This window comes from Octopus bimaculoides, chromosome 5 (genome assembly GCF_046866305.1).
Source record: "Octopus bimaculoides isolate indiv1 chromosome 5, ASM4686630v1, whole genome shotgun sequence".
In the NCBI taxonomy this organism is placed as follows: Eukaryota; Metazoa; Mollusca; class Cephalopoda; order Octopoda; family Octopodidae; genus Octopus; species Octopus bimaculoides.
The window spans coordinates 112,232,979-112,259,070 of NC_142932.1; the positions used below are offsets into that span (position 1 = coordinate 112,232,979).

At 38.9% G+C, this 26,092-nt stretch overlaps 1 protein-coding gene across 1 annotated transcript; it reads right to left on the minus strand.

Moving 5' to 3' along the window:
- Positions 1-982: 982 nt before the first annotated feature.
- LOC106868526 (flap endonuclease 1) lies at positions 983-26,090 on the minus strand. Its single transcript, XM_014913832.3, has 13 exons — positions 25,759-26,090; positions 20,278-20,380; positions 19,441-19,543; positions 18,562-18,625; positions 17,707-17,816; positions 16,101-16,237; positions 12,929-12,995; positions 12,133-12,264; positions 7,673-7,705; positions 6,684-6,737; positions 4,970-5,034; positions 3,739-3,853; positions 983-1,137 (listed from the first exon to the last, which is right to left on the minus strand). The coding sequence occupies exons 1-13, from the start codon at positions 25,838-25,840 to the stop codon at positions 1,072-1,074; spliced, it is 1,131 nt and encodes a 376-aa protein (XP_014769318.1). The 5' UTR covers positions 25,841-26,090; the 3' UTR covers positions 983-1,071.
- Positions 26,091-26,092: the final 2 nt, after the last annotated feature.

Below are 26,092 nucleotides of genomic sequence, written 5' to 3' on the forward strand. Positions count from 1 at the left end.
TAAGATGTTATTTTCAAACAAATACTGCAGTTAATACCCAATAAATGGCGTATATACATTAAGTATGATATATAGATGGCTATTAGGCAGAGCATAAAATCTTTGCATGCAACCTTTACTCTCATATACCCCTGCTCGATCTGTAGAAAAGGATTACGTAGAAACTCCATAAGACGTACCTGGTGTAAGCTATGGACACATAAGTGGTGCAACAATATCAAAGGAAGACTAACTGGAAAGATAGTTTTTGTGTGTGGCAGCAGCACAGGGGCAATAAACACCGAAGATGCACAGAAAACAGATTCCATCACATGCCAAGGGAAGAAACTAGAAGTAGTTGATAGCTTCTGTTACTTAGGTGACCAAGTCAGTAGTGGGGGTGGATGCTCTGAGGGCGTAGATGCTAGAATAAGAATAGCCTGGGCAAAGTTCAGAGAGCTCCTATCACTGCTGGTAACAAAGGGCCTCTTACTCAGAGTGAAATTCATTGAGGTAGACTTTTTTAATGGCTGGATGCTTTTCCTGTCAACAACCCTTACTTTCCAAGCAAGAAACCATTTCCCCATGGCCAGACATACATATATATACACACTCGGCAGGTTTCTGTCAATGAAATCCATTCACAAGGCTTTGGTTGACCTAGGGCTATAGTAGAATATATTTGCCCTAGGTGCTATGCAATGGAACTGAACCCTATACCACAAAGTCAGGAAGCAAGCTTCTTAGCCATAGAACTACACCTGCACCAATGCTAGAGATAACAAAATCTCCACAAATTGTAAATATATAAACTATTGTTTTAAAAAGCTCAAACTCGATAATATAGTTCTGAAAAATTAGAGTGGACCTGTGACTAAACAATTAGCACAGCAGTTCAGTATGTATCTATGTATGTACATACATATAAAACACACAAATTTGTATGTATTGTTGAAGAAAGACAACATAAAACATTTTAATGTAGAAAATGAAAACATATTGCTAAAAGCAGCGAAAATTGGAACTTTATTTACTACATATGGTCTGTTTAAATGTGAAGAAGTTACATGATTTTTCTCTGATAAAATTCATTTACTTTTTTTTCTTGAAACTGTTGTTTTTGGCTTTCTTTTTAGGGTCACCTTTCATATCATTAGACTGAAATTAAATGATAAAGACATCAGATGAAATTGAATGATAAATGTATTAGATGTACTTGAATAAGAGATATTTTAAATGAAAATGAATAAAAAATATTTTAGGCAAAATATTTGAATTACATTTTATCAACATGTTTTTACAGGAACAAAACAAAAAAAGAAAAACATTAAAAGTATGAAAGATTAAATTATGAAGAAAAATTCCCCATAGCTACCTCACTAAGGAAACAATGAAAAAAGAAAGGATGAGTCAAGCAGCATAAGATGGTTTGGGGGGGGGGTAATGGTGTGTTTAGTTGCACCCCACAGACATAATTGCAAAAGTGTTACTGCAGAGAATGGCTTGTGACACTTTCTGCAACAAGCACTCCACCTCATTCCTCAGATGGGCAGCAGTTACCTTGATTTTGCAGAGGAAATCTGCAGAGTCGGGTCTAAGAACTGAATGACGAAGTGGTATAAGAAAGATCTCACACCAGTAAAGAATGGTTATGTGGTGGAAGAAGCTTTCATTGTAACCATGTGGTTTTGGGTTCAGCCTTACTGTGTGACACCTTGGGAAAGTGTCTTCTATAATTCTGGATCAACCAATGGCACTCCGTCAGTTACGACGACAAGGGTTCCAGTTGATCTGATCACTGGAACAGCCTGCTCATGAAATTAACATGCAAGTGGCTGAGCACTCCACAGATACGTGTACCCTTAATGTAGTTCTCGAGGAGATTCAGCATGATAAGGCTGGCCCTTTGAAATACTGGTACTACAGAAACAGGAAGTAAGAGTGAGAGAAAGTTGTGGTGAAAGAGTACAGTAGGGTTCGTTACCACCCCCTGCCAGAGCCTTGTGGAGCTTTATGCGTTTTCGCTCAATAAACACAATGCCCAGTCAAATCTGCGATCCTATGACTGCGAGTCCGCTGCCCTAACCACAGGGCCATTGCGCAGGGGGCTGAACAACATCATACATATAAACCTAATTTTCTTAACATGTGACAGTATCCCCTACAATGGGTTAGATAAGGCAAATATTTTATGGCAAGATGTAGTTCCTGCTGTCAGAGAGAGTTTATTGAAGCAGATTTTCTGTGGCCAGATGCCCTTCCTCTTGCCAGCCCTCACCTGCTTCCAAAGAGGGCAATATTTCCCCCATGTTCAAACATGTTTTCACAAATCAGAAATGAATGACATTCATCTACAATAATTCTGTAATGTGATAACAAGGACACACACACATATATGACAGGCTTCTTTCAGTTTCCATCTATCAAACTGACTCTCAAGTCTTTGGTTGGCCTGGAGCTATACCAGAAGACACAGACCAAAAGTGCCAGGCAGTGGGACTGAACATAAAACCATGTAGGTGGAAAGTAAACTTCTTAACCACACAGCCATGCCTGTATCTACATTAACCCTACAAACACAAAACCGAGTATCATTAAAGGATAACCTGATACCTTGAAGACTATAAAATCTATAGATTTAAGGCTTCAGGTCAATTTTGCTCTCTTTACACTTGTGCTGTAAGACATTAATTAATGATTAACTCTCTCAATACCAACCCACTTGACACGATATTTGGTTCCAAAACCGATCGTTATTTTATGTAAGAACATTTTGTTAAGTTATGTTTGAAATACCAAATTTATAATGAAAAAAGTTAAGTTCAACATCATCCTCATCATCATTGTATGTCCATTTTCCATGCTGGCATGAGTTGGATGGTTTGACAGGAGCTGGCAAGGCCAGGAGCCACACCAGTTCCATAGTCTGTTTTGGCAAGGTTTCTACAGCTGGATGCCCTTCCTAACATCAACTACTTTACAGAGTGTAATGGGTGCTTTTTATGTGACACCAGCATCAATAGGATCACCAAGTACCTTGCAAAACAAAAAACTGTTAACTGCAAGGGAGGAGAAGTAGTATTGAGGCAGTGTGGTTTTGTTTCAGATGAGATATTTAAGGTATAGAAGAGAAAGATGTAGGTGTCTTGCTGTAGGGTAGATACATGGATACCCCAGTTAAAAAACAATGGAAAGTAAGATAAAGGGAGTGATAATGAAATATGATGGCAGAAATGTGTTTGTTGGTACATGCCCTCAAGTGACATTGAGAAGATTGATTTGGATAAGAGGGCAAGATGAGGTAACTGTAGCAAATGATGGAGTAAAATATAGAGAGCTCAGAAGCTGGGGCAGTAGATATGTGGGGGCATTGAGTGTGATAGCAGATAAGTGAGATATTATGATGGAGAACAGTACAAGGAGGGGAGAGAAGGTGCAGACAAGTAGGCAGGGGGATTGTATGTGTCTGTTCTGCTCTCAGGTGATAGAGGAAACGATGGGTGTTAGGGGATGAAATGACGGTGGAGGGAGAAGATTGACAGAGCAAAGCCCCTCATGAACAAGTATTAATTACTAACATGGTTTTAGGATATCAATTCTGTTGTGACTGGCAGGTCTTGAGTACTGCTTATTAAATCCCTCCTAGTTGTCTATTTTTATCTGTTTATTTAAACATGTAGAAATATGGCTACAAAACGACTGTATACACATAAAGCTTTTAACCAAAAGAAAATGTTTAATGAAGTGAACAATAGATACCTTTCGCTTTGTTGAATTTACTGATGTCACTTGAAAGAAATTATCTAATCTTCCTTGCGTTGAACCTTGGCGAGCTTTCTTTAATTTCTTGATGCCATTTCTAATTCTGTCCTCACTAAATGCGAGATAAAAAAAAAGAAAAGGAAACGTACTGAACACACAAAATACCAATTGTACAGTTAAAAGTTCCTGTCATCATCATAATTGTTTTAATGTCAACTTTTCCTTTCTATTCTTTTCTTGATCTTGCAAGATATTCGGTCACTTCACAAGAGCCGTCATGCAAAAAGCAACCAGTACACACTGCGAAGTTGTTGGTGTTAAATCTATTGCTTTAAATCCATAATCTATATATTGTTTGCATTTACATATTTTGAAACAATTCAATTCACATGATGCAAAGAAAACTATTATCACAGCATTTTGAAAAAAAAAAATCAATGTAAAGCTGAAAATCCATGTAGAAATTTGGATAAAAATTGACAAGACATCTAAAAATTTGCCTTTGGAATGTATGGAGAGTTTATCCTAATATCAGGGCTTATGGAATTGTAAAAATATTTAAATCATAATGTATCAAAACACACCTGGTGATAAGGCTCTAGCTTGGGAGTTCAGGTGTTTGGGGAGAGTAATGCCTTAGTGACCACTACCCCTAGGTCTGCTCTGGCCTGGGATGGTAATACCTGTTAACAGTCCCAGTTACAGGTCACATAGCAGATGATGGTTCTCTGGCTAAGCAATACAGGACTTGAAGGTGGGCTGGCCCAAGATGTGTGTTAGAGCTGCACTAGTGGTGTGACCATGTCCTGACACCACATGTGCCAGTTCCCATCTCCAAAGTTTAAATAGGCTCTGTACCTCAAAGATAAGCTTGGGAGAGCAGGGGACTAGAAGAGTAAACTGTAAATAAAAGGTAGAACACAATGGCAAACCATTACTGTATTTTTCTCAAGAAAATTCATTAATCTTCAGACTTTGGTACAAAAATCCATGATACTGATGACTGTGACAGACATGGCACATGGGGAGAAGGAGAGAGATGGGGGTGTGGTTTAAAGGTTTAAATTCTGAAACCTAATATTAATTTGTGTCATATGAGGAATCCTTTTAGTCTATGTCATCCATAGTTGTGCAGTTTAAGTCAACAATCTTATTAAAAGGTTGGCCAAACTTAAGAATGAAACCTAGGAAACTAGACACACAATACTAGAAATACAATTAAACTTACTTGAATTGTTTCTCTTCAACCATAAATTGAACTAGTTCTTCTTCTTTGGGTTCTATCCATTTTAGCTATTGAATAATAAACAAAAATGAAAAAAAGTTAAGTTTCATCAAATTTTATTAAAAACTGATTGCTCTCAAGAGATATTTCTTTATGCGGGCTTAAAATATTAATCAATGCAAGCCTCCCCAAACTCCTGGCTATTGTATATCTTTGATAGAATAAACTAATGCAAGCACTTTAAGTCTGCAGTCAGTGTGAAGATGACTGAAACACGATGCATTATACCCTATTTCCGTTGCATCACTGACTACAAGAGAATTCCCGGTATGACAGAGACCCAGTACAAACCTAATCTCCATGGAAGACTGGCACCTAATTTCATTACTAATCTTTTAGTTTGTGTTTAATGCCCCTCCCCAGCAAATACAGGTTTACAATACACATCCTTAGGATTGGTATAGTGATAACCTACTACAACAGAGTCCTTGTTTCCTTTTCTATACTAATCACCATATCATTGTCAACAACTACTTTGGTTAAAAGCCCCACTTTCTAATTCTTCCAATGTTAATAGTGCTTTTCATCAGAATCTTGGACATCAAGATTAGACCAAATGCCAACCAGCTTTCAATGATGAGAAATGATTCTTTTTTGATGCTTTCATTGTGACTGTTCAACTCTAAGTCAGTCCTGACTGACCAAACCTATAACCAAAGATGTTTCAACCATAACCACTCTGTCTTTTATGCACACCCAGTACACCACAGTATCCAATATTTTTTGGAAGATGGTACTGTATGCTTTGAAGGAAAATCGGTTGCTATTTCTAATGGGCTAAATAAGAAAACACTGATTCATGCTTTCATGTTCGTTGCTAGTTGTTTAGCCCTAACTCAACCTTGATGGAGCAGACCTAAGATCAAAGGCATTCCAGCTGTGACCATCATGTTTGCCTTTTTATATAAATCTGTGTTCTTCAATTTTCTAAGAGAGCAGGGTGTGATTTGAAGGAAATTTGACTGTTGTTTCTAATATATCAAAATGCATCAAAGTTCCTTTTGCTTGTCTCTTCTGCCACCATTGTTATTTCATTTGTTTGTATAAGGACTGTTACAGTTACTATCAGCCTGTACAGTTGTTGTTACATAATGATGTAGCTATTATTGGTGTGGTTGAGCAGCAAGGGGCCTGCAGTCCAGGCACCTGTTTTCAAAAGAACTTTTTTTCCCTTTACTCAGCTAAAGTTAGTGATACAGGCAAAGCCACCTTAACAACTATCCTATACCAAGCATCTAAGCAATTTTCAGTCTTTGATTCATATTTATAAACTTAGCTAATTCTAAGTTCATACCTCTACTTAATAATTCAATATTATTTATATTTGCTATTGGGACTTTTGTCCAAAACTTTCTTTTTCAAGTTTTAATCCTTCCTACCACTGAGTCTGAATTTATAGAGCAATGCAAACTTTCAAATTCTGACACAAGGCTAGCAATTTCGGTGGAAGGGGTAAGTCAATTACATTGACTCCAGTGCTCAACTGGTACTTATTTCATCCACCCAAAAAGATGAAAGACAAAGTAAACCTCAGCAGAGTTTGAACTCAGAATGTAAAGACAGACAAAAATTCCAGAAAGCATTTTGCTACCAATCCAGCCAACTCACTGCTTTAGATTATGTAGAAGTATTAAAGGCAAGGTAATAGTTTACTCACATCAAGTGAAACAGGATCAGTAACTTCTGGTTTCTGAAACAGCTCTCTTGCTTCCTGAAAAATAATAAAACTAAATATATCACATTCATTACAATGACAAAAAGAAGTTGGTAATATAATGAACACGGCCATTTTAATATCCACTTTCCATGCTTGCATGGGTCAAACAATTTGTTGAAGCAGATTTTCTATGGCTCAATACTCTTCCTGTTGCCAACCATCGTCTGTTTCCAAGCAAAGTAATATTCCCCATGGCTGGGCTTGCTTTCATTGAAGACTAGAAGCAAGGCACATCACTAGTAGGACAGCGACATTTTTCTCATATCTATTGTGTGAGGTTAAGATTGTTAGCATTCCGTCGCTTACGACGACAAGGGTTCCAGTTGATCCGATCAACGGAACAGCCTGCTCGTGAAATTAACGTGCAAGTGGCTGAGCACTCCACAGACACGTGTACCCTTAACGTAGTTCTCGGGGATATTCTGTGTGACACAGTGTGACAAGGCTGACCCTTTGAATTACAGGCACAACAGAAACATGAAGTAAGAGTGAGAGAAAGATGTGGTGAAAGAGTACAGCAGGGTTCGCCACCATCCACTGCCGGAGCCTCGTGGAGCTTTAGGTGTTTTCGATCAATAAACACTCACAACGCCCGGTCTGGGAATCGAAACCACGATCCTATGACTGCGAGTACGCTGCCCTAACCACTGGGCCATTGCGCCCCCGTGAGGTTAAGATAAGGAGACACAAACATACATAAAAGCACACATATATAAGGGCTTCTGTCAGTTTGTGTCATCAAAATTCACGCACAAATCTTTAGTTAGCCCAGGGCTAGAGTATAAGATGCTAACCAAAAATGCCATGCAGTGGGATTGAACCTGAAATGCATTGTGTGGAACTCAATTTTAGGCAAAGGCATGGATATATTGATAATAAAATATGCCAAATATTACATTGTGTAAATAGGTGCAAAATGAATAACTTACTCTAAACATCCAGTTGTTAGGTATTTCATATTTCTGAAGACAGACAAAAAAAAAATTATAGACAAATCATCATGTACTCTTTACAAAATATTTCACTCTTCAACATTCAGATTATTTTGTCAAAAGTAATACTTCTATATTCACATTTTTTCCAATTAATCATGCATTATAATGTAGCTTTGAGATTTTGATGATGCGATTGTTTGTCTTGTAAGGTAGGTGTGAGAGGCTGGATCTGGCCAGTTTGAACATGAAACATGTGGAATAGTTTGGTTGGATATAATTGGTTTAAATCTCTGGCTCCCAAACTTTTACAGGCTCTGCCCCCTTGGCACTCAAGTCACATTCTTAGCACCTGTCCCCAACTCACCACAACAAACACAGACCACTCTCTGCAGCAAATTCAAAACAACTGTATATTCACAACCCATTATTTTGTTGTTTTCACATCTATTGCCCACCTTTTGATTACCCCCATTATTGCCCCATTTTTCTTCAATGAACACCACCACCACCACTTTCCACTACTCCTAGGGGTGGGGGAACAGTACCATTCTGGGAACCACTGGTTTAAATGCTAATGAAATAAGAAATAAGAAATAGAACTATTCAGTCAATGAGAAAGACAGGGGAAGATAAAAAGTGTTTACCAATGGACTCATGCTTGAAAAGAGTGAAAAGTTTAGGAATTGTAGCAAAAAGTAATTTAAAACAAAATGAGGCTCCAATGGAGAAAATGATTATCTTATGCAAAACAACTCAGCCATTAACCCTTTAAGATTCAAATCGGACATATCTGGCCCAAATATTCTACCAGCTTTATGTTGAAACCAGCTAGATTAAGCCTCTCACACCTACCCTACAATCATCATCATCATCATCATCGTTTAACGTCCGCTTTCCATGCTAGCATGGGTTGGACGATTTGACTGAGGACTGGTGAAACCGGATGGCAACACCAGGCTCCAATCTAATTTGGCAGAGTTTCTACAGCTGGATGCCCTTCCTAACGCCAACCACTCAGAGAGTGTAGTGGGTGCTTTTACGTGTCACCCGCACGAAAACGGCCATGCTCGAAATGGTGTCTTTTATGTGCCACCCGCACAAGCCAGTCCAGGGGCACTGGCAACGATCTCACTCGAAAATCCTACGGGAGCCAGTCAGACGGTACTGGCAACGGCCACGCTCAAAATGGTGCATCTCATGTGCCACCCGCACAAGAACCAGTCCAGGGGCACTGGCAACGATCTTACTTGGCTTGCCGGGTCTTCTCACGCACAGCACATTTCCAAAGGTCTCGGTCAGTAGTCATCGCCTCGGTGAGGCCCAATGTACGAAGGTCTTGCCTCACCAGCTCAGCCCAGGTCTTCCTGGGCCTACCTCTTCCACGGGTTCCCTCAACTGTTAGGGTGTGGCACTTTTTCACGCAGCTATCCTCATCCATTCTCACCACATGTCCATACCAGCGCAATCGTCTCTCTTGCACACCACAACTGATGCTTCTAATGTTCAGCTTTTCTCTCAAGATACTTACACTCTGACGGGTATTCACATTGACATTACACATCCAACGGAGCATACTGGCTTCATTCCTTGCGAGCTTACGTATGTCCTCAGCAGTTACAGCCCATGTTTCACTGCCATGTAGCATGGCTGTTCGTACGCATGCGTCATACAGTCTGCCTTTTACTCTGAGTGAGAGTCCCTTTGTTGCCAGCAGGGGTAAGAGCTCTCTAAACTTTGCCCAGGCTATTCTTATTCTAGCAGCTACACTTTCAGCGCACCCACCCCCACTACTAACTTGGTCGCCCAGATAGCGGAAGCTATCGACTACCTCTAGTTTTTCACCCTGGAATGAGATAGAAGTTGTTTCCTGTTTGTTTAGTCTTTATTGCACCTGAACATCTGCCACAAACAAAAACTAACTTGCTAGTTAACCTGCCTTTGATGTTGCTGCACCTCTTATGTGTCCATAGCTTGCACCGGGTACATCTTATAGAGTTACTACCTACTCCTTTTCTACATACTGAGCAGGGCCATCTACCTGAAGGGGTTTGTGTTTTATCTACCTTCCTACTTATTAGGATTTTGGTTTTAGCTAGGTTGACTCTAAGGCCCTTCAATTCTAGACCTTGCTTCCACACCTGAAACTTCTCCTCTAGTTCTGATAGTGACTCCGCAATTAGGGCAAGGTCATCAGCATAGAGGAGCTCCCAGGGGCAACCTGTCTTGAACTCCTCTGTGATTGCCTGGAGGACTATGATAAATAAGAGGGGGCTGAGGACGGAACCTTGGTGGACCCCTACCTCTACCCGGAATTCATTGCTGTACTCATTTCTAACCCTCACCTTACTGGCAGCATCTCTGTACATGGCTCGCACAGCTCTCACTAACCATTCTTCTATCCCAAGTTTCCTCATTGACCACCAGATAAGGGATCGGGGGACCCTGTCAAAGGCTTTCTCCATGTCAACGAAAGCCAGGTACAGAGGTTTATCCTTAGCTAGGTATTTCTCCTGCAGCTGTCTCACTAGAAATAAAGCATCAGTAGTGCTTTTACCTGGCACGAACCCAAACTGCATCTCATCTAAATTGATTCGCTCCCTAATTAGTAGGGCTATGACCCTCTCTGTAACTTTCATAACCTGATCTAACAGCTTGATGCCTCTGTAATTATTTGTATCTAAAGCGTCACCTTTACCTTTGTAGCAGTTGACTATGATGCTGCTACACCAGTCATTGGGTATGACTCCTTCGTGTATCACCTGGTTCGTAATACGGGTGACTAGGCTATAGCCAACACTGCCAGATATTTTGAGCATCTCTGCAGTGATTCCTGATGGGCCGGGGGCTTTCCCGGTCTTCATACTCTTAATTGCTTTATCTACCCTGGTACTATCAACTCAGATAGCTGGTCCCTCTATTGGGTCGACATACGGCAGGCTCTCTTCCTCCCATTCATTCTCTTTATTAAGCAATCTATCGTAGTGGCATCTCCAGACCTCTTTCTTTGCATCCTCATTTAGTGCAAGCGTACCATCATCCATGCGAACACATTTCTCTCCTACAACATCACTATTCTCTCTCCTACACTGTCTTGCAACACAAAATACCTCGAGTCTTTGGTCCTCACGGCGCAGAACATTGGCAAATCTTTTAAGCTACCACATCACTGAAATCCTGAAGCTATGAAATAATACATGATTAATTCAAACCAATGTGAACAAATAATCATTACCATTGACTGAGTAATCTGAATGCTAAAAGGTTAAGAAGTTAATTATTTCAGTTATATAACAACTTTAATGGTAACACTATTAGATAGAAAAAATAGCATTATAGTTTTTGTAAATTTTATTGTATAGGATTGAATATGATAACCTAAAATATAATGTAATGTGAAATATGCTTTAAATACGATATCTCTCTTTCTCTCTCTCTCTATTTTTTTATTTGTTTCAGTCATTTGACTGTGGCCATGCTAGAGCACCACTTTTAGTCAAACAAATCAACACCAAGATTTATTCTTTGTAAGCCTAGTACTTATTCTATTGGTCTCTTTCGCTGAACTGCTAAGTTTTGGGGATGTAAACACACCAACATCGGTTGTCAAACAATGGTGGGGGGCACAAACACAGACACACTCTCCCTCTCTCTATATATATATGTATATATACACACGAAAGGCTTCTTTCAGTTTCTGTCTACCAAATCCACTCACAAGGTTTTGGTCGGCCTGAGGCTATAGTAGAGGACACTTAACCAAGGTGCCACGCAGTGGGACTGAACCTGGAATCAAGTGGTTGGGAAATAAGCTTCTCACCACACAGCAATGCTGCACCTATATATATATATAAATATGTATGTCTTCTTTTCTTACTATACTTCAATAAGAAGTTCATCTGAAATGTCAGTCTACTTCTTTTCTGTGCCACATAAAAATTATCTGTACCAGTTCCACATACAAAAGTACCTGTATAGAGCACCTGTGCTGGTGCCATATGTAAAACACTTGTGCTGGTGCCACATGCAAAGAACCCATGCTGGTGCTAAGCATAAAGCACCCACGCCATGGCTATGTGTAAAGCACCTGTACTGGTACACATAAAAAGCATCCAATACACTAGTAAAGTGATTGGTGTCAGGAAGGACATGAAGCCATAGAAACCATGCCAAAACAGAAAATTGGAGCTTGGGCAGATCTCCAGCTTACCAACTCCTGTCAAACTGTCCAACCTATGCCAGCATGGAAAATGGACATTAAATGATGATGAGTTCACTGTACACAACATTTTATGCTAATTGTTTGGGGTTTATGTTTTCTCCACCACCTTTTGTCTACCTATTGCAACATTTCCTATTGTCCAACTGTCCAATTCTTATTTTCCTTATTCCGTTTGTGCTATTTTACCCATCTGTATATATTAAAATAAAATTTAATGAAACATTGTTCACCTTACCTTTTTATCTAAATTGTCAAGAACAGTTTCAATGCTTTTATGTTGTTTGATAAGCTCCACAGCACGTTTTGGACCGATACCACGAATCGAATCACAATAGTCACAGCCAAGGAGGATGCACAAATCGATGAACTAAATAAATGTATAAATTCTAGCTGTAAACAAATTGTTTGCTTCAAAGAAATAACAGTTTAAGGTGGCATTTTACAATTACAAGAAAATGGTTTAAGCATTAAACTGCTTAAAGATAAACATTTATTTGACTGGGAGGGTGGGAGATGGACAGAACTGTTAGAATGTTGGATAAAATGTCTTGTAGTATTCAATTGTAGCTCCTCAACTACCAAGTTCAAATTCTACTGCAGTCATCTTTGCCTTTCATTCTCCCAGGGTCAAGATCAGATTGGAGCCTGGTGCAGCTGCTGGCTTTCCAGACCTCAGTTAAACTGTCCAACCCATGCCAGCATGGAAAACGGACATTAAACGATGGTGATGACGATTTAATAGGAGAAAGCTTGAAGGTGGCAAACTTGGCAGAATCGTCAGCACACAAAGTAAAATGTTTAGTGGAATTTTGCCTGTCTTCATGTTCTGAGTTCAAATTCTGCCAAGGTTGACTTTGCCTTTCATCCCCCGAAATTGCTGGTATTGTGCCAAAATTTAAAACCAAAATGAGAAAGCTTGGGTGACATAATCAAGTAAAGGCCCTGAAGATGATGCCCAGCATGGTCACAGTCCAAAGACTGGAACCAATAAATAATAAAAGAACATACAACTCAATATAATGTTAACTTACCTCATCCTGGGAAAAATTCAATTCATCTAAGACTCTATTCAAATTTATTTCTTTTATTGGCATTTTTCTAAAAACAAAAAAAAAAGTAAACATGTCTGCATTTGCAAAATTTAAGACAGCAAAAGAAAACTTACAAAGTTATTTCACACAATCACACTTACATCTCATTATTTCATGAGTGTTAAATATCAGCTTATAAACCCTTAGCAACAAGACAAATACACTTGGCTCTTAAGTGCTAATGAGGATGTCTTTAAATTAGCAGTTTTCAACTATTTTTTTTGTTTGTTTATGGACACCTTTTGATTCCTACTTTACTGTCCTGGACATCCATAGCCATTTAATGTTTATCAAAAAAAAAATCCTCCAGTATTTTTATAATTAAATATTATTAAAAATTATATATGTGGCCGTTGCCAGTACTGAGTGACTGGCCCTCGTGCCGGTGGCATGTAAAAACACCCACTACACTCTCGGAGTGGTTGGCGTTAGGAAGGGCATCCAGCTGTAGAAACTCTGCCAGATCAGATTGGAGCCTGGTGCAGCCTGCTGGCTTGCCTGTCCTCAGTCAAATCGTCCAACCCATGCTAGCTTGGAAAGCGGACGTTAAACGACAATGATGATATATACAAAAAAAAACAAATCAAAATATTTTGTGTATTGTAGGAGTATGAGCAATTTATTGCTTATAAATTTTAACGAGAAAATCGTATATGGATCCCAGTTGAGAACCACTGTTCTAAATGGTCGCACAACCTGCTAGAAATAGCAACCAAATTTCTTCTGATCAGACAGAGGCAATCACAAGCAATTGAGACCTTTGGAGATATACTGTGCTTGAGAAGACCCGCCAAGCCAAGAGAGACTGTGATATGTAAAAAGCACCATTTGTGCATTGGGCCTCATAGAGGCATTGACATCAAGCTGAGTGAGATCGTAGTCGCAGCCGATGCCAGTATCGCATAACTGGCCCGTTAAAGCACCCTTCAATTATTGGGCGATATGCTGTGCTTGTGAAAACCTGTTGAACTGAGTGAAATCGTAGTCATGGCCAATGCCAATGCTGTCTAACTGGCACCCATGCTGGTGGCACGTAAAAAGCACCGTTCAAGCGTTGGGTCTCATGGAGGCAGTGACAGGTGACCAAAACCCTTGGCGATATACTATGCTTATGCTGACCTGTCAAGCCAAGTGAGGCCGTAGTCATGGTTGATGCCAGTGTCAGGGCAATGGTACCTGTGCCGATATGTTTATTGGAGGGAGACAAAGAAAATAAAATCATCCAAGCAGTGGCTAGCAAGAATACCAGATGCATTTCAGCTTTTTTTTTGGACTTTGTCAATGAAGTGTACTTGCAACCAGCCACATGCCTAAATGAGATTTGTCACCTCTGATATAAAAAATAATAAATAAAGCATTCACTGATATTGCAAATTACCTCCAAGTTGAATAAATAATTTGATGTGCATGACTCAAACAGTAATAAATTAATATAACCACCCATGTATTTAATGAACATGTGACACATGAAATGTTTCGAGCGGGATCGTTGCCAGTGCCCCTGGACTGACTCATGTGCGGGCGACACATGAAATCTTTCGAGCAGGATCGTTGCCAGTGCCCCTGGACTGGCTCATGTGCGGGCGACACATGAAATCTTTCGAGCGAGATCGTTGCCGGTGCCCCTGGACTGGCTCTTGTGCGGGTGACACATGAAATGTTTCAAGCGGGATCGTTGCCAGTACACATGGACTGGCTCATGTGCGGGCGACACATGAAATCTTTCGAGTGAGATCGTTGCCAGTGCCCCTGGACTGGCTCTTGTGCAGGTGACACATGAAATTTTTCGAGTGAGTTCGTTGCCAGTGCCCCTGAACTGGCTCTTGTGTGGGACCGTCGTAAGATTTTCGAGCGAGATCGTTGCCAGTGCTCCTGGACTGGCTCATGTGCGGGCGACACATGAAATCTTTCGAGCGGGATCGTTGCCGGTGCCCCTGAACTGGCTCTTGTGTGGGGTTGTCGTAGGATTTTCGAGCGAGATCGTTGCTGGTGCCCCTGGACTGGCTCTTGTGCGGGTGACACATGAGGTTTTTCGAGCGAGATGAGCGTGGCTGTTGCCAGTACCGCCTGACTAGCCTTCGTGCGGGTGACACGTAAAAGCACCCACTACACTCTCTGAGTGGTTGGCGTTAGGAAGGGCATCCAGCTGTAGAAACTCTGCCAAATCAGATTGGAGCCTGGTGTAGCCATCTGGTTTCACCGGTCCTCAGTCAAATCGTCCAACCCATGCTAGCATGGAAAGCGGACGTTAAACGACGACGACGACGACAGTTGGCAGGCAAGTTATTGCAGTTTTTGTTCTAACATCTTAAGTCTACTTCATGGAAGGCACTGAAAACTACTACTGCAGCTAATATTTGATAAAACACTTTTGGTGGATGTGGAGTTAGAATATGACTTTGAAGGGCTGCAGGTGATTTTAATCATATAATTCAAAGGATAGGCAAAACAGATGTCAAAAAAGACAATATCAGAATCTAGTAAAAAAAACATCAAGGGTAACCCTGGGCACCACAAGTCTCACAAGACCTCAGTTTCAGATGAGTATAGAATTGATGAAATTGACATCATTACTTAATGGGTACTTATTTTATTGACCCCCTAGAAGGATGAAAGATGTTGGCTTTGCTTCACCTTCCAAGGGTTCATCATCATCATCATTATTTAATGTCAGTTTTCCATACTGACATCGACTGGATAGTTTGACCAGGGCTGGCAAGCTGGACCAGATCCCAGTCTAATTTGGCCTGGTTTCTATGGCTGGATGTCCTTCCTAATGCCAACCACTTTACAAAGTGTGCTGGGTGCTTTTTACATGGCACCAGCACAGGCAATTTTACATGGCACCAGGTTGAGAGAATAATATAACCAGCTATGCCCCAAATTTGCACAGGTGAAAAAATGAAAAAAAAAAAAAAGTTTTGCAAATATCCACTTTCCATGCTGGCATGGGTTGGACGGTTTGACAGGAGCTGACTGCACCAAGATGCAGCGTCTGTTCTGACATGGTTTTTACTGTTGGATGCCCTTTCTAACACCCAACACACCAACTACCCTACAAATTCCTGGTCAAATTTTGCCACAAATCAATGAATTTAAGAATAGTCCTAACCTGGCTTCACTGAAAGTAAGATGTCGAAGTAAAACTGAAGATCCAAAGGTAAGTGCATCCATGTCTTCTGTTCCTGTAGCAAACACTTTTCCTGATTTAACCAAAGCAGCACATTGGGCTTCAGCTTCACCAGGAGCCTGTAAATATAAGCATACATGGTATTACAGATAACAGCAATAGTGTCTTTGTTGTTTGGCCCTAGGTTAGTCTTGATCAAGCAATGATCATTTGTCCTTTTCTCATGTACAGCATATTTAGAATTACATTATCGTTTCTTTTAAAAGATGATAGGATGCAATTTAAGGAAAATTTAGTCACCATTTCTATCAACCTTAACTCATCATCATTATCATCGTTTAACACCCGCTTTCCATGCTAGCATGGGTTGGACGATTTGACTGAGGACTGGTGAACTAGATGGTTACACCAGGCTCGTGTAACAAAATAGAATTCTAATGTTATGTGAATTGTATCATGGAGTGAACTATTATATCTTGCTATTGATGTTAAAATTACAACATTTGTGCAACTAAATGAAGAAAATACGAGTTTAATTAGTCAAATTTGCATGAACGCAAGCAAATGCAATAATGTATAGTAGCATCACATCTTCATCATTTTAACGTCTATTTTTCCATGTTTGCATGGCTTAGAGTTTATTAAGGCAGACTTTCTACAACCAGTTGCCCTTCCTGTCACCAACCCTCACCTGCTGATGACAGGAAGAGCAGCTAGCCATACAAAAGGTGCCGTGCAGTGGGACTGAACGTGAAACCATGTGATTGGGCAGTAAACTTCTTAACCACACAGTATGCCTGCGACTATCTCACAAATGCAATATAGTGAAGTGAAAGGACTGCAATGAAGCAATCACTTAGCAGAGAAAAAAAGTCTTGGCCTTTTTCAAAATCAAAAATTGGACAAGGGAGATAACTACTTTGGCCAATACAGAGCGGAGTGAATCTGGGTTTTAAAGGTAATTGGTGAGAGATGATTCAATTAAGAAACCTCTACACGATCATTTGACCAGCTAGAAATAGCTGCCACACCACACCTAATGTCCAAAAAACGGATGGACAGTAGCTAATGTAATTTTATATAAAAGAAAGAATGGTCAAGAAATGAATGTTTTTGATCAATCCAATATTCGTTCTTCAGAGTTCTTGTGTATTAAAATGCTTTGTTTATCAGATATTTATTAGAACTTGGGTTGGACACAAAACTGTACCAAAGCAAGGAATTACAGATGCTGAGTCTACTTAACTTGCTTCCGCTATAGGGTACCACCAGAATGTAAGGCAGTACAAAAAAATGTAGACAGTGAAAGAGCAGCAGCATGCCTAAACTGTAAGATTCATTACAATTTGTCATAGTGCAGAGGACAGTTCTCAGTCATCAAAGGAATAATACAGAGTGGGCCAAAAGTAACACACAAAATAAGTTAAATACAGTCTGGAACTGTCAAAGATGGGTTTCAATTTTAATAAAATAAACCAGATCTAAGTTGCATTTAGTCATTCAAATAAAGAAATGCAGCAATTAGTAATTCTTCAGAATATATTCCCTCAAAATTATTTTTTAAAGAATCAACCAAACAATAACCTACATCAACATAGGGTATTCCCATCAGACTCAGGAGCTTCTTACATTCTTCATTGTGTTCTTTGGTGACTTTAACAAGGCGCCGGTTAAATTTTTCGACATTTTCCACATCCCCTGAAAAAAATTGGACATTGTAGTTGATTCAGATGTTTATATTAGAAAATGAATGAAGAGTGAATGGCATTAGGAAATATTTCACAAGGAAAGACTAATTAGAACTTAATCAGACATGCTATGGTCACAGAACTGCTTCGTAATTACATGGTTACAAACTTGGTACCACTGCACACAGAATGAGACAATTGGGCATAGATGATTTGGCATGGCTGACTGTCAGTCTTGAGCCCTTGTGTCTAACTTCACCCTCCAACTGGGCTCCTGACCAAAAAATAAAGTTGCATACACAACTCAAGAATAATGGTTACAGGCAAACTAATGGACAGAATCATCTGCATCTTTTTTATGTGTGTTGTTCATAACCATTTTACCAGGAATCCAGCAGAGATGACATTTAACCTATTCCTGCTCTAGCAGGAACACAGTGTGACAGAATCAAGGTAGTGTTCACGACCATCACAGATCATCTGGAACTGGTGAGAGATGCAGTTTATGCACAGCTTATACATCTCTAAGACAATGTCTGTAGAAAATACATGGCAGGGAAGAAGGGAATTCCAATGCAGAAGGATTGGAAAAACATGAAGAGTGCAGGGTTTAGGCAGAAAAACACAATAGAGGGTGAATGGAGTAGATACAAGGTTATTGGATAGGCTCAGTAACATTATAGATGGGAAATATTACAACAAGTTATTGTCAACAGGTATAAAGGGTATCTAGTAAGAATGAAACCAATTCTTACCAACTTCTTCAGCTTTTTCTAGAGCTTTCTGAGCTTCTTCTCGTCTTTCTTTTCTTTTCTCCAACTATGAAAACAAAAAAGATTTTTGTAGAGTTTTTTTTATGCATTCACCATTAAAAAGAAAATATCATCATGGAAATATTAACTATCCTTATCCATAATCAATGTAATCTATTGACAAATTGTTTTAAAATATAATTAAATTGTAGAAAGATTTCTTTGTTTCTCTCTCTCTCATCCTGTAAGACCTTTCCACTAAATAACACCAACCCAAAGTTTTAATTTAATTCAAACCATAGTTTATTTTCCAAGTTGTTTAAGCTTCAATTCAATATAACATATATGAGAAATATAAGGTTGCTTATAATTGTATATTTATGGTTGGTCATCTAAAAACTAAGTGTATAGTGGTAGAAACACCACAGAAGAGCAAAGAGTATGTGTGATAAGGGATAACAAAAAGACAATCAGACACTGTGAGGTGGTAGAGAGAAAACAAATGCAAAATTGTAATCTTAGATACCCTTAAAAAAAGTGATGGCCACAGATGGAATATCTCTGATCATAGGTCTGCTCAATCGAAGTCAACCTAGCGCTAATGAAGAACAACAACAATCATGAAATTGCTAAACTTGAGTTCTCCCTTTCCCACATCTGATATGTCCCTTGTCACACAATAAAAAACTAATCCCCCAAAAATGTCCTCATGAAGCAAAGTAGAAACTAGAAATTTGGTAATCATTTGGTAGATTATAATCTAAATTAATAATGGTAATGGTGTATCGTAGACAGATTTGAATAGTATAGTTCGTGTTTAACTGTCCAATACTTCGATGACTAAATTTCAAAGGATGAAGAAAGAAAAATTTTTAAATATACCTCCCCTGATTTCATCTCTGGGGGTTTCCCATCAAAAACATAGACTGGCTTGATCCCATTTTCTATCATACGAATTGTTCGATAGAAAATTCCCATAAGATGACTGAAAACAGAAGAATATTAAATATAAAAATTTCTTTAGAAATGATGATTACACTATTAATCTCGGTTTTAAATCCAACCAAAAAGCATTGCATAGCCAACCACTTTACATTGTGTTCTGGGTGGGTTTTTTTCATGACATTGACATGTAAGGTCACCAAGCAACTTAAAAGACAAACAAAAAGTCCCCTCTACTGAGTGGGAATGTATTTGAGAGAGGAGGTAATGACTTCAGGTAGGTGTTGAAAGGATAAAGTATTATAGAGGGACAAGCATAGGTGTCTTGCTAAAGAGGAGATATATGGCTATCCTGCATTATGTAAGAGTGGATGGGAGTAGATGGAGAGACTATAAACCTAGTGACGATGAGGTGGTGCCAAAGTGAACTCTCGAGGTATGAGAAGGTGAGTACAAAGGAGAATACAGAGAGCTTGTGGGTGGACGAAGATGATAGGTAAGTCCATAAGAGTATCAAAGGAGAGTGACAGATGGTTAGAGATAGAGTTAAAGGTGAGTGTAGTGAGTGATGGTAAATGTCAGTAAGTAGGTGGAGTGAGAGAAGAGGCTGAGGAAGGCGGAAGTGTTAAGTAGTAGTACAAGAGGAGTAGAGAGCAGCTGCATCAGTAATCTGTACAGAGATCAGAAGGCATGTTCTTGAAACAGTGTTAGATTAAAATAACAAAACATAGCTGGCACTGCTCTACATTTGTTTCGGCAAAACAAAAGATAAAATACCTGGTAGTTTCTCCACTTTCATTTGTTAAATTAGAGCCATCTTGTCGCACAGCTATCAAAAACTGATATATACTCATTGAAGCATCTACAGCTATTTTACGACCTGAAAAGAGAGGCCAAAAAGTAATTTGCAAATATAGGCAGACAGGTGAAGAAATAACATTGTTTAAATTATACTATTATTCATCTAAATTAATTTTTTAGGGTGACAAACTAACCTGGTTTAATACTACCACCTATCCACTGAGTGCTTTTAGAAGAGTTTATTTTGATGTAAGTGGCCAGACCAAGTACCAGGCCTCATAGTGTTGCTTCCTATTGCAGTAAACTCGAAAGTCATTCATATGTACCACCCTTCCTTCTGTGACTAAGCCACCATATTTTTTTTTTTAAGTTGTGAGTTTTTTGGACAGCAAGAAAAACACTGTTTATTCTGATCGACAGAATAGTTGTGAATTGAAAATTTCTGTACTTTTTGACATTCATTTTTCTATACTATAATATGGATGATAAGTAAAGGTGATCAAACGTTTATGGCATTGCTGTTCTGTTTCTTAATGTAATACTAGTCCAAGACTGTTTGATTATTTTACTCATCTCTACCCAGAAACACAAGGGATAGCCAGCATTAGATTTGAACTCATGACTACATATCTTACTTGCTCTGCCAAATATATAACTTTGTGAGAGGTGTATGTTAGTTCTATGGAGATGAATGGTTTCCACACTTGTTTGTAACAAAAACATTAAAAAAAAAAAGCTTTTATTCAGAAACACCATCTTGATAACCATGCCAGTTGACATGAAATATCTTGTGGGTAGTGAACATGCCTGTATCTTATTGTACTGACAGTTCAAACTTTAACTTATTTCAATAACTACATCCTGTTATACTGAAAACTGAGAAATAGATGAAACTAGTTTAATTCAAGATCATTTAATTATTATTATTATTATTATTATTATTATTATTATTATTAATATTGCTATTCTTCATGACTAACAGATCAGTTTTAAAAACATTAGAGGAAAATATGAAAAATGAAAAATGCTCCAGCAGATTTCCAAGTGTTATTGTTGAACAAGATTTCATCATCATCAACCTCAACTATGCTGAGATTGTGCTTCCCATGCTGGCTCAAGTCAATCAGTTCAACAGGCACTGATAGATCAGTGGATGTCATTTTGCTCCAATGTTTCCATGAGACTCAACAATCTGGGATCAGTCTTCACAGCTTTATTCAACATCTTGAGTCTCTCTCTCTTCCCTAAGTACTAGGCACTATAATCAGTTGGCACTTCTTTATACAGCTGTCCTCATCCATACACATCACATGTTTGTACCAATACACTCAATTCTCTTTCTTGCACACTGCATCTTATTTCTCTTATGCCCAATTTTTTTCCTTAACAAATTTGTTGCCTATTGTTCATTTGTTCACGCATGCTGACATTGCACATCCAGCAGAGTGTGCTTGCTAGCTTGATTTCTTTCTAGTCTTCACAGGACTTCTGCCTTTGCATTCAGTGCCCAGGTTTCACTACCAAGTAGTACTGCTGTTCATACACAAATACCATACAGTCTGCTTCTCTTGCGGGGGAAGCAACCTTTTACCACAAAGCAGTAATAGTACCCTGAACTTTCTCCAGCCTGTTCTTATTCTGGTTACTATCTTTTCAGAACATCCTCCTCCATTTTTAATTTGGGAACCTAGATAACAGAACCTATCAACAACTTCTAGGTGTCTTATCAAGCATGTGAGAGAATCTGTTTCCCTTGTGCTCTAAGAGTTTATTGTTCCTGCATATTTGCCACATACAAAATTTGCTTTCCTTGTCAACCTGCTTGTGATTCCTCTGCACCTCTTGTCCATAGTTTGTACTTAGTACACCATATGGAATTCCTACTTACTCATCATCATTTAACGTCCGCTTTCCATGCTAGCATGGGTTGGACAATTTAACTGGGGACTGGTGAACCAGATGGCTACACCAGACTCCAATCTGATTTGGCAGAGTTTCTACAGCTGGGTGCCCTTCCTAATGTCAACCACTCCGAGAGTGTAGTGGGTGCTTTTTATGTGCCACCGGTATGAGGGCCAGTCCAGTGGTACTGGCAATGGCCACGCTTAAATGGTGTTTTTTACGTGCCACCTGCACAGGAGTCAGTCCAATGTTTTGTTCACATGCCACTGGCACAAGTGCCAGTAAGGTGAAGCTGGAAATGATCACACTCAAATGGTGCTTTTTACATGCCACCGGCACGGAAGCAAGACCGCTGCTCTGGCAGTGATCCCACTCAGATGGTGCTGTTAGTGCTCCACTGGCATGGGTGCCAATCATCGACTTTGGTTCAGTTTCAATCCTTTTCTATATATCAAGCAAGCTTGATGTTACCATTGCGACAGAGTGTGGTGTGGTTGTTACTACTGTTAATTACTGTCTATAGTGTTTCACTGTTTATTTTTGTAGCTTATATTGGATACATATATTGGTTTCAAATTTTGGCACAAGGCCAGTATTTTCGAGGAAGGTGGGTAAGTCAATTACACTGACCCCGGTATTCAACTGGTATGTATTTTATCAACCCCAAGAGGATGAAACGCAAACTCAACCTTGGCAAAAATTTAGCTCAGAACGTAAAGATGGACAAAATACTGCAAAGCATTTTGCCTATGCTAACAATTCTGCCAGCTTACTGCCCTACAAATACAAATATTAACTAGATTTCATCTTTAGTTGTTCGATTTTTGAGTTTTATTTCAGTTGTATGTGATGTTTGGGCAAGCGAAAGCGAAATCATGATGGCACCTGTACCAGTAGATCACTAAGAGCACTGTCCGAGCACGATCGTTGACAGAGCACCAGCTGTCTGGCTTCCATGCCGGTGGCACGTAAATAGCACCAGCATGATCGCTACCAACGTCGCCTTCCGGGCACTTGAAAAGACATTCGAGCGAGTTCGTTGCCAGTACTGCTGGACTGGCCAGTGTGCAGGTGGCATGTAAAATACACCATTTCGAGCGTGGCCGTTGCCAGTACCTCCTGACTGGCCTTCGTGCCGGTGGCGCGTAAAAGCACCCACTACACTCTCTGAGTGGTTGGCGTTAGGAAGGGCATCCAGCTGTAGAAACTCTGCCAGATCAGATTGGAGCCTGGTGTAGCCATCTGGATCACCAGTCCCCAGTCAAATCGTCCAACCCATGCTAGCATGGAAAGCGGACGTTAAACGATTATTTAACTCTTGTCAGCACTAATATGACCAAAGGAGTTCCAGCTCTGACCACTGTTTTTGCTTTAAATTCCACGAACACTATCTAACGTTTCATTCTCCAATGCATTATTTTTTTGTTTGTTTTTTTAATGATAGGGTGGCACATGTCTGATGTTATCGTTGTTTGCTCCGGATTAGCCTTGATGGAGCAGACCTATGAGTTGAAGCCGTTAGCTTCACATCTTTATTTAAGAGGATCACATTAGTTTAGATATAGATCTCCTTCCATTTTAAAAGTTTCGTAGATATTTCTGAGTAGAGCAACCACGTAGAAGCATCATTAACTTCCTAAAGCGTATCTGATTCCTTGATGCACAAAAGTGGGCCCGTGTACACTTTCGCATCATTTTCCCACCCATTATCTCCCGCGAAAATCCACCTTTTCACCTCAAGCTAAAGAAGAGCTTAGCAGACACACACATTTAGCATAAACTGCAGCTAGTATATGTTGCAGATGACATTTATACCTGCCCCGCCCCTTAAAATTATAAATTTCTCAGGTTTTGATTAACTCTAAAGACAAAATTTATCATAAAATTTATAATTTTAACGAATAATATAGCTACTGTAGCCAACCTAAGCACAAAAGTGTCGTCCAAAAATAGCAGTTATATCCACGTAGGATACATCCACAATTTCTAGCATGTTGGGTGACAGGAGTAAATGATACGTTGAAGAATGATAAAAATTTATAATTTTAACGATAAAGTTTTTTTCTTCGCTTTTGGATTTGTATTTTCATGTGGCTTTCTATTATACATGTTTTATATACGCACGTGTTACATCCCAACAAATAACTCTTTTTAGAAGATGAAAAAAAAGTAACGATAAAGTCAGATAAACAAAAAGTGCTATTTATAGGTTATTGTTTGACAATGTGTGTAAGTTGCGTATGTGTGCTACCGTTCTGCTGAGCTCTCCCCGTTTCAGGCGAAAAGGTGGATTGTGGCGGGAGATGAAGAAAATAGTACGAAAATGTATGAGTGCCAAGTTTTCTCTCATAAAATAATATAAAGATATTAGAAATAATACAGATACAAATTAAATGCTCACTGAGAATTGACACTCAACAAGTTCAATCCAAAAATGCTGGCGCTAGTTTAGGCTATATAATCATCATAAACTATTAATGTTTATATCCATTATGAGCTCCGAATGTTTTGGAAGAGCAACATTTGAAATCATTGATTTTCTAGCTTAGCTCGAAGCTTATTATGCTTTAGACCAAGATCAACCTTGGTCGAACGGATCTATGATTAAAATTATATTTAGAAAGTGTCATGGTATATCTAGGACTACATCAGCTAACGTGTATTTCTTATAAAGTGATAAATTGATTTGAAAGATTTTTACTGCTAACTTGTAGGAAATTAGGCGATCACGTAGTGACTTTCTTCTTGGTGTGTGCTCGACAGAAAGAAGTCTGGAAGGTTTCCTGTCTATAGAAATAAAACAAGCAGCAGACTTAAACATTATGGGCAAAGTTTTGCAATGTACATCTGAAACCTAACTTGGTGCACAACACAAAACCTGGTATTTTGAGGGAGACAGTTCACTAGCGTAAAACAACATCCATTCTTTCATAGATTAACAACGTACTTAATACATACTAAAACAATCTTTGTACCAAAACACTGACTAAAAGCAGCGTGTAACCAAAAATAATTGGCATAACTACAGGGTTTTACCCCCCAGACTTTGGGAGGTCATAACTTTCAGAAAAATGAATATTTTTTAATGAAATTTTTCTATGCATATAGTATTTACTATGTAGAATCCGAATATACAAAAATTTCCGGTGAAAGTGTTTTGGAATGGGGGTCGGGGACAATTTTCGGAAATTCCAACACATTCTTCAAATCTTTGGTTTACACATTCTTCAAATCTTTGGTTTACACATTCTTCAAATCTTTGGTTTACAACTGAGACCTTCGAATCTCACCCAACTGTCTTTTAATTATTTTGTTGCCTGTATATATATATATTCCTGTTTTAGAGCAATTATATTTTTCCAATAAAACCTTTTACATAGAATTAGTCAACTTGGCTATTTGAATGAAACCTGAATGTCCATAACTTGTCATTCTCAGTCACTGTAATTAAATCGACAAAGTGGAACAGATTAATGCTTTGCTGGCACCTGCTAATAATAGTGAGTTGTGAATATTTAAGGCTACCAAAACTGAGAATAAATTATTGATACTCACCAAAATAGTTTTTAATTTCATTATCTTTCAATGAAGAAGGAGCATTATCGCCGATAAGTTTAGCAAGGCCTTGAATTCCCATGTTTTGTGATGGAATAAGAAACTCGACCAACAATTCGGAAAAAGTAGAACAGAATTCCCCGCCAAAAGTGAAATGAGCCCCTTAACCTCATATACGTAAAACCGTAAAAATAAAGTTTACAATTATTATAAAACATTTTTAATAATACATTCTAAAAATAATTGTGCTTGTTTTTACATTTTATGAAATTAAAAATTAGTTCATAATTATATTCTTTAAATATACAAATATTATATTTAACTTCCTTACGCT

Excerpts from the sequence above, each read along its gene's own strand:
- LOC106868526 (XM_014913832.3), bottom strand. The coding sequence starts at position 25,840 with ATGGGAATTCAAGGCCTTGCTAAACTTATCGGCGATAATGCTCCTTCT. Across the intron at positions 12,996-16,100 it reads CTTACTTTCAGTGAAGCCAG|AAAAATGCCAATAAAAGAAA; the intron begins GTTAGGACTATT and ends TTTTGTTTTTAG. Across the intron at positions 6,738-7,672 it reads CTAACAACTGGATGTTTAGA|GAAGCAAGAGAGCTGTTTCA; the intron begins GTAAGTTATTCA and ends ATTATTTTTCAG.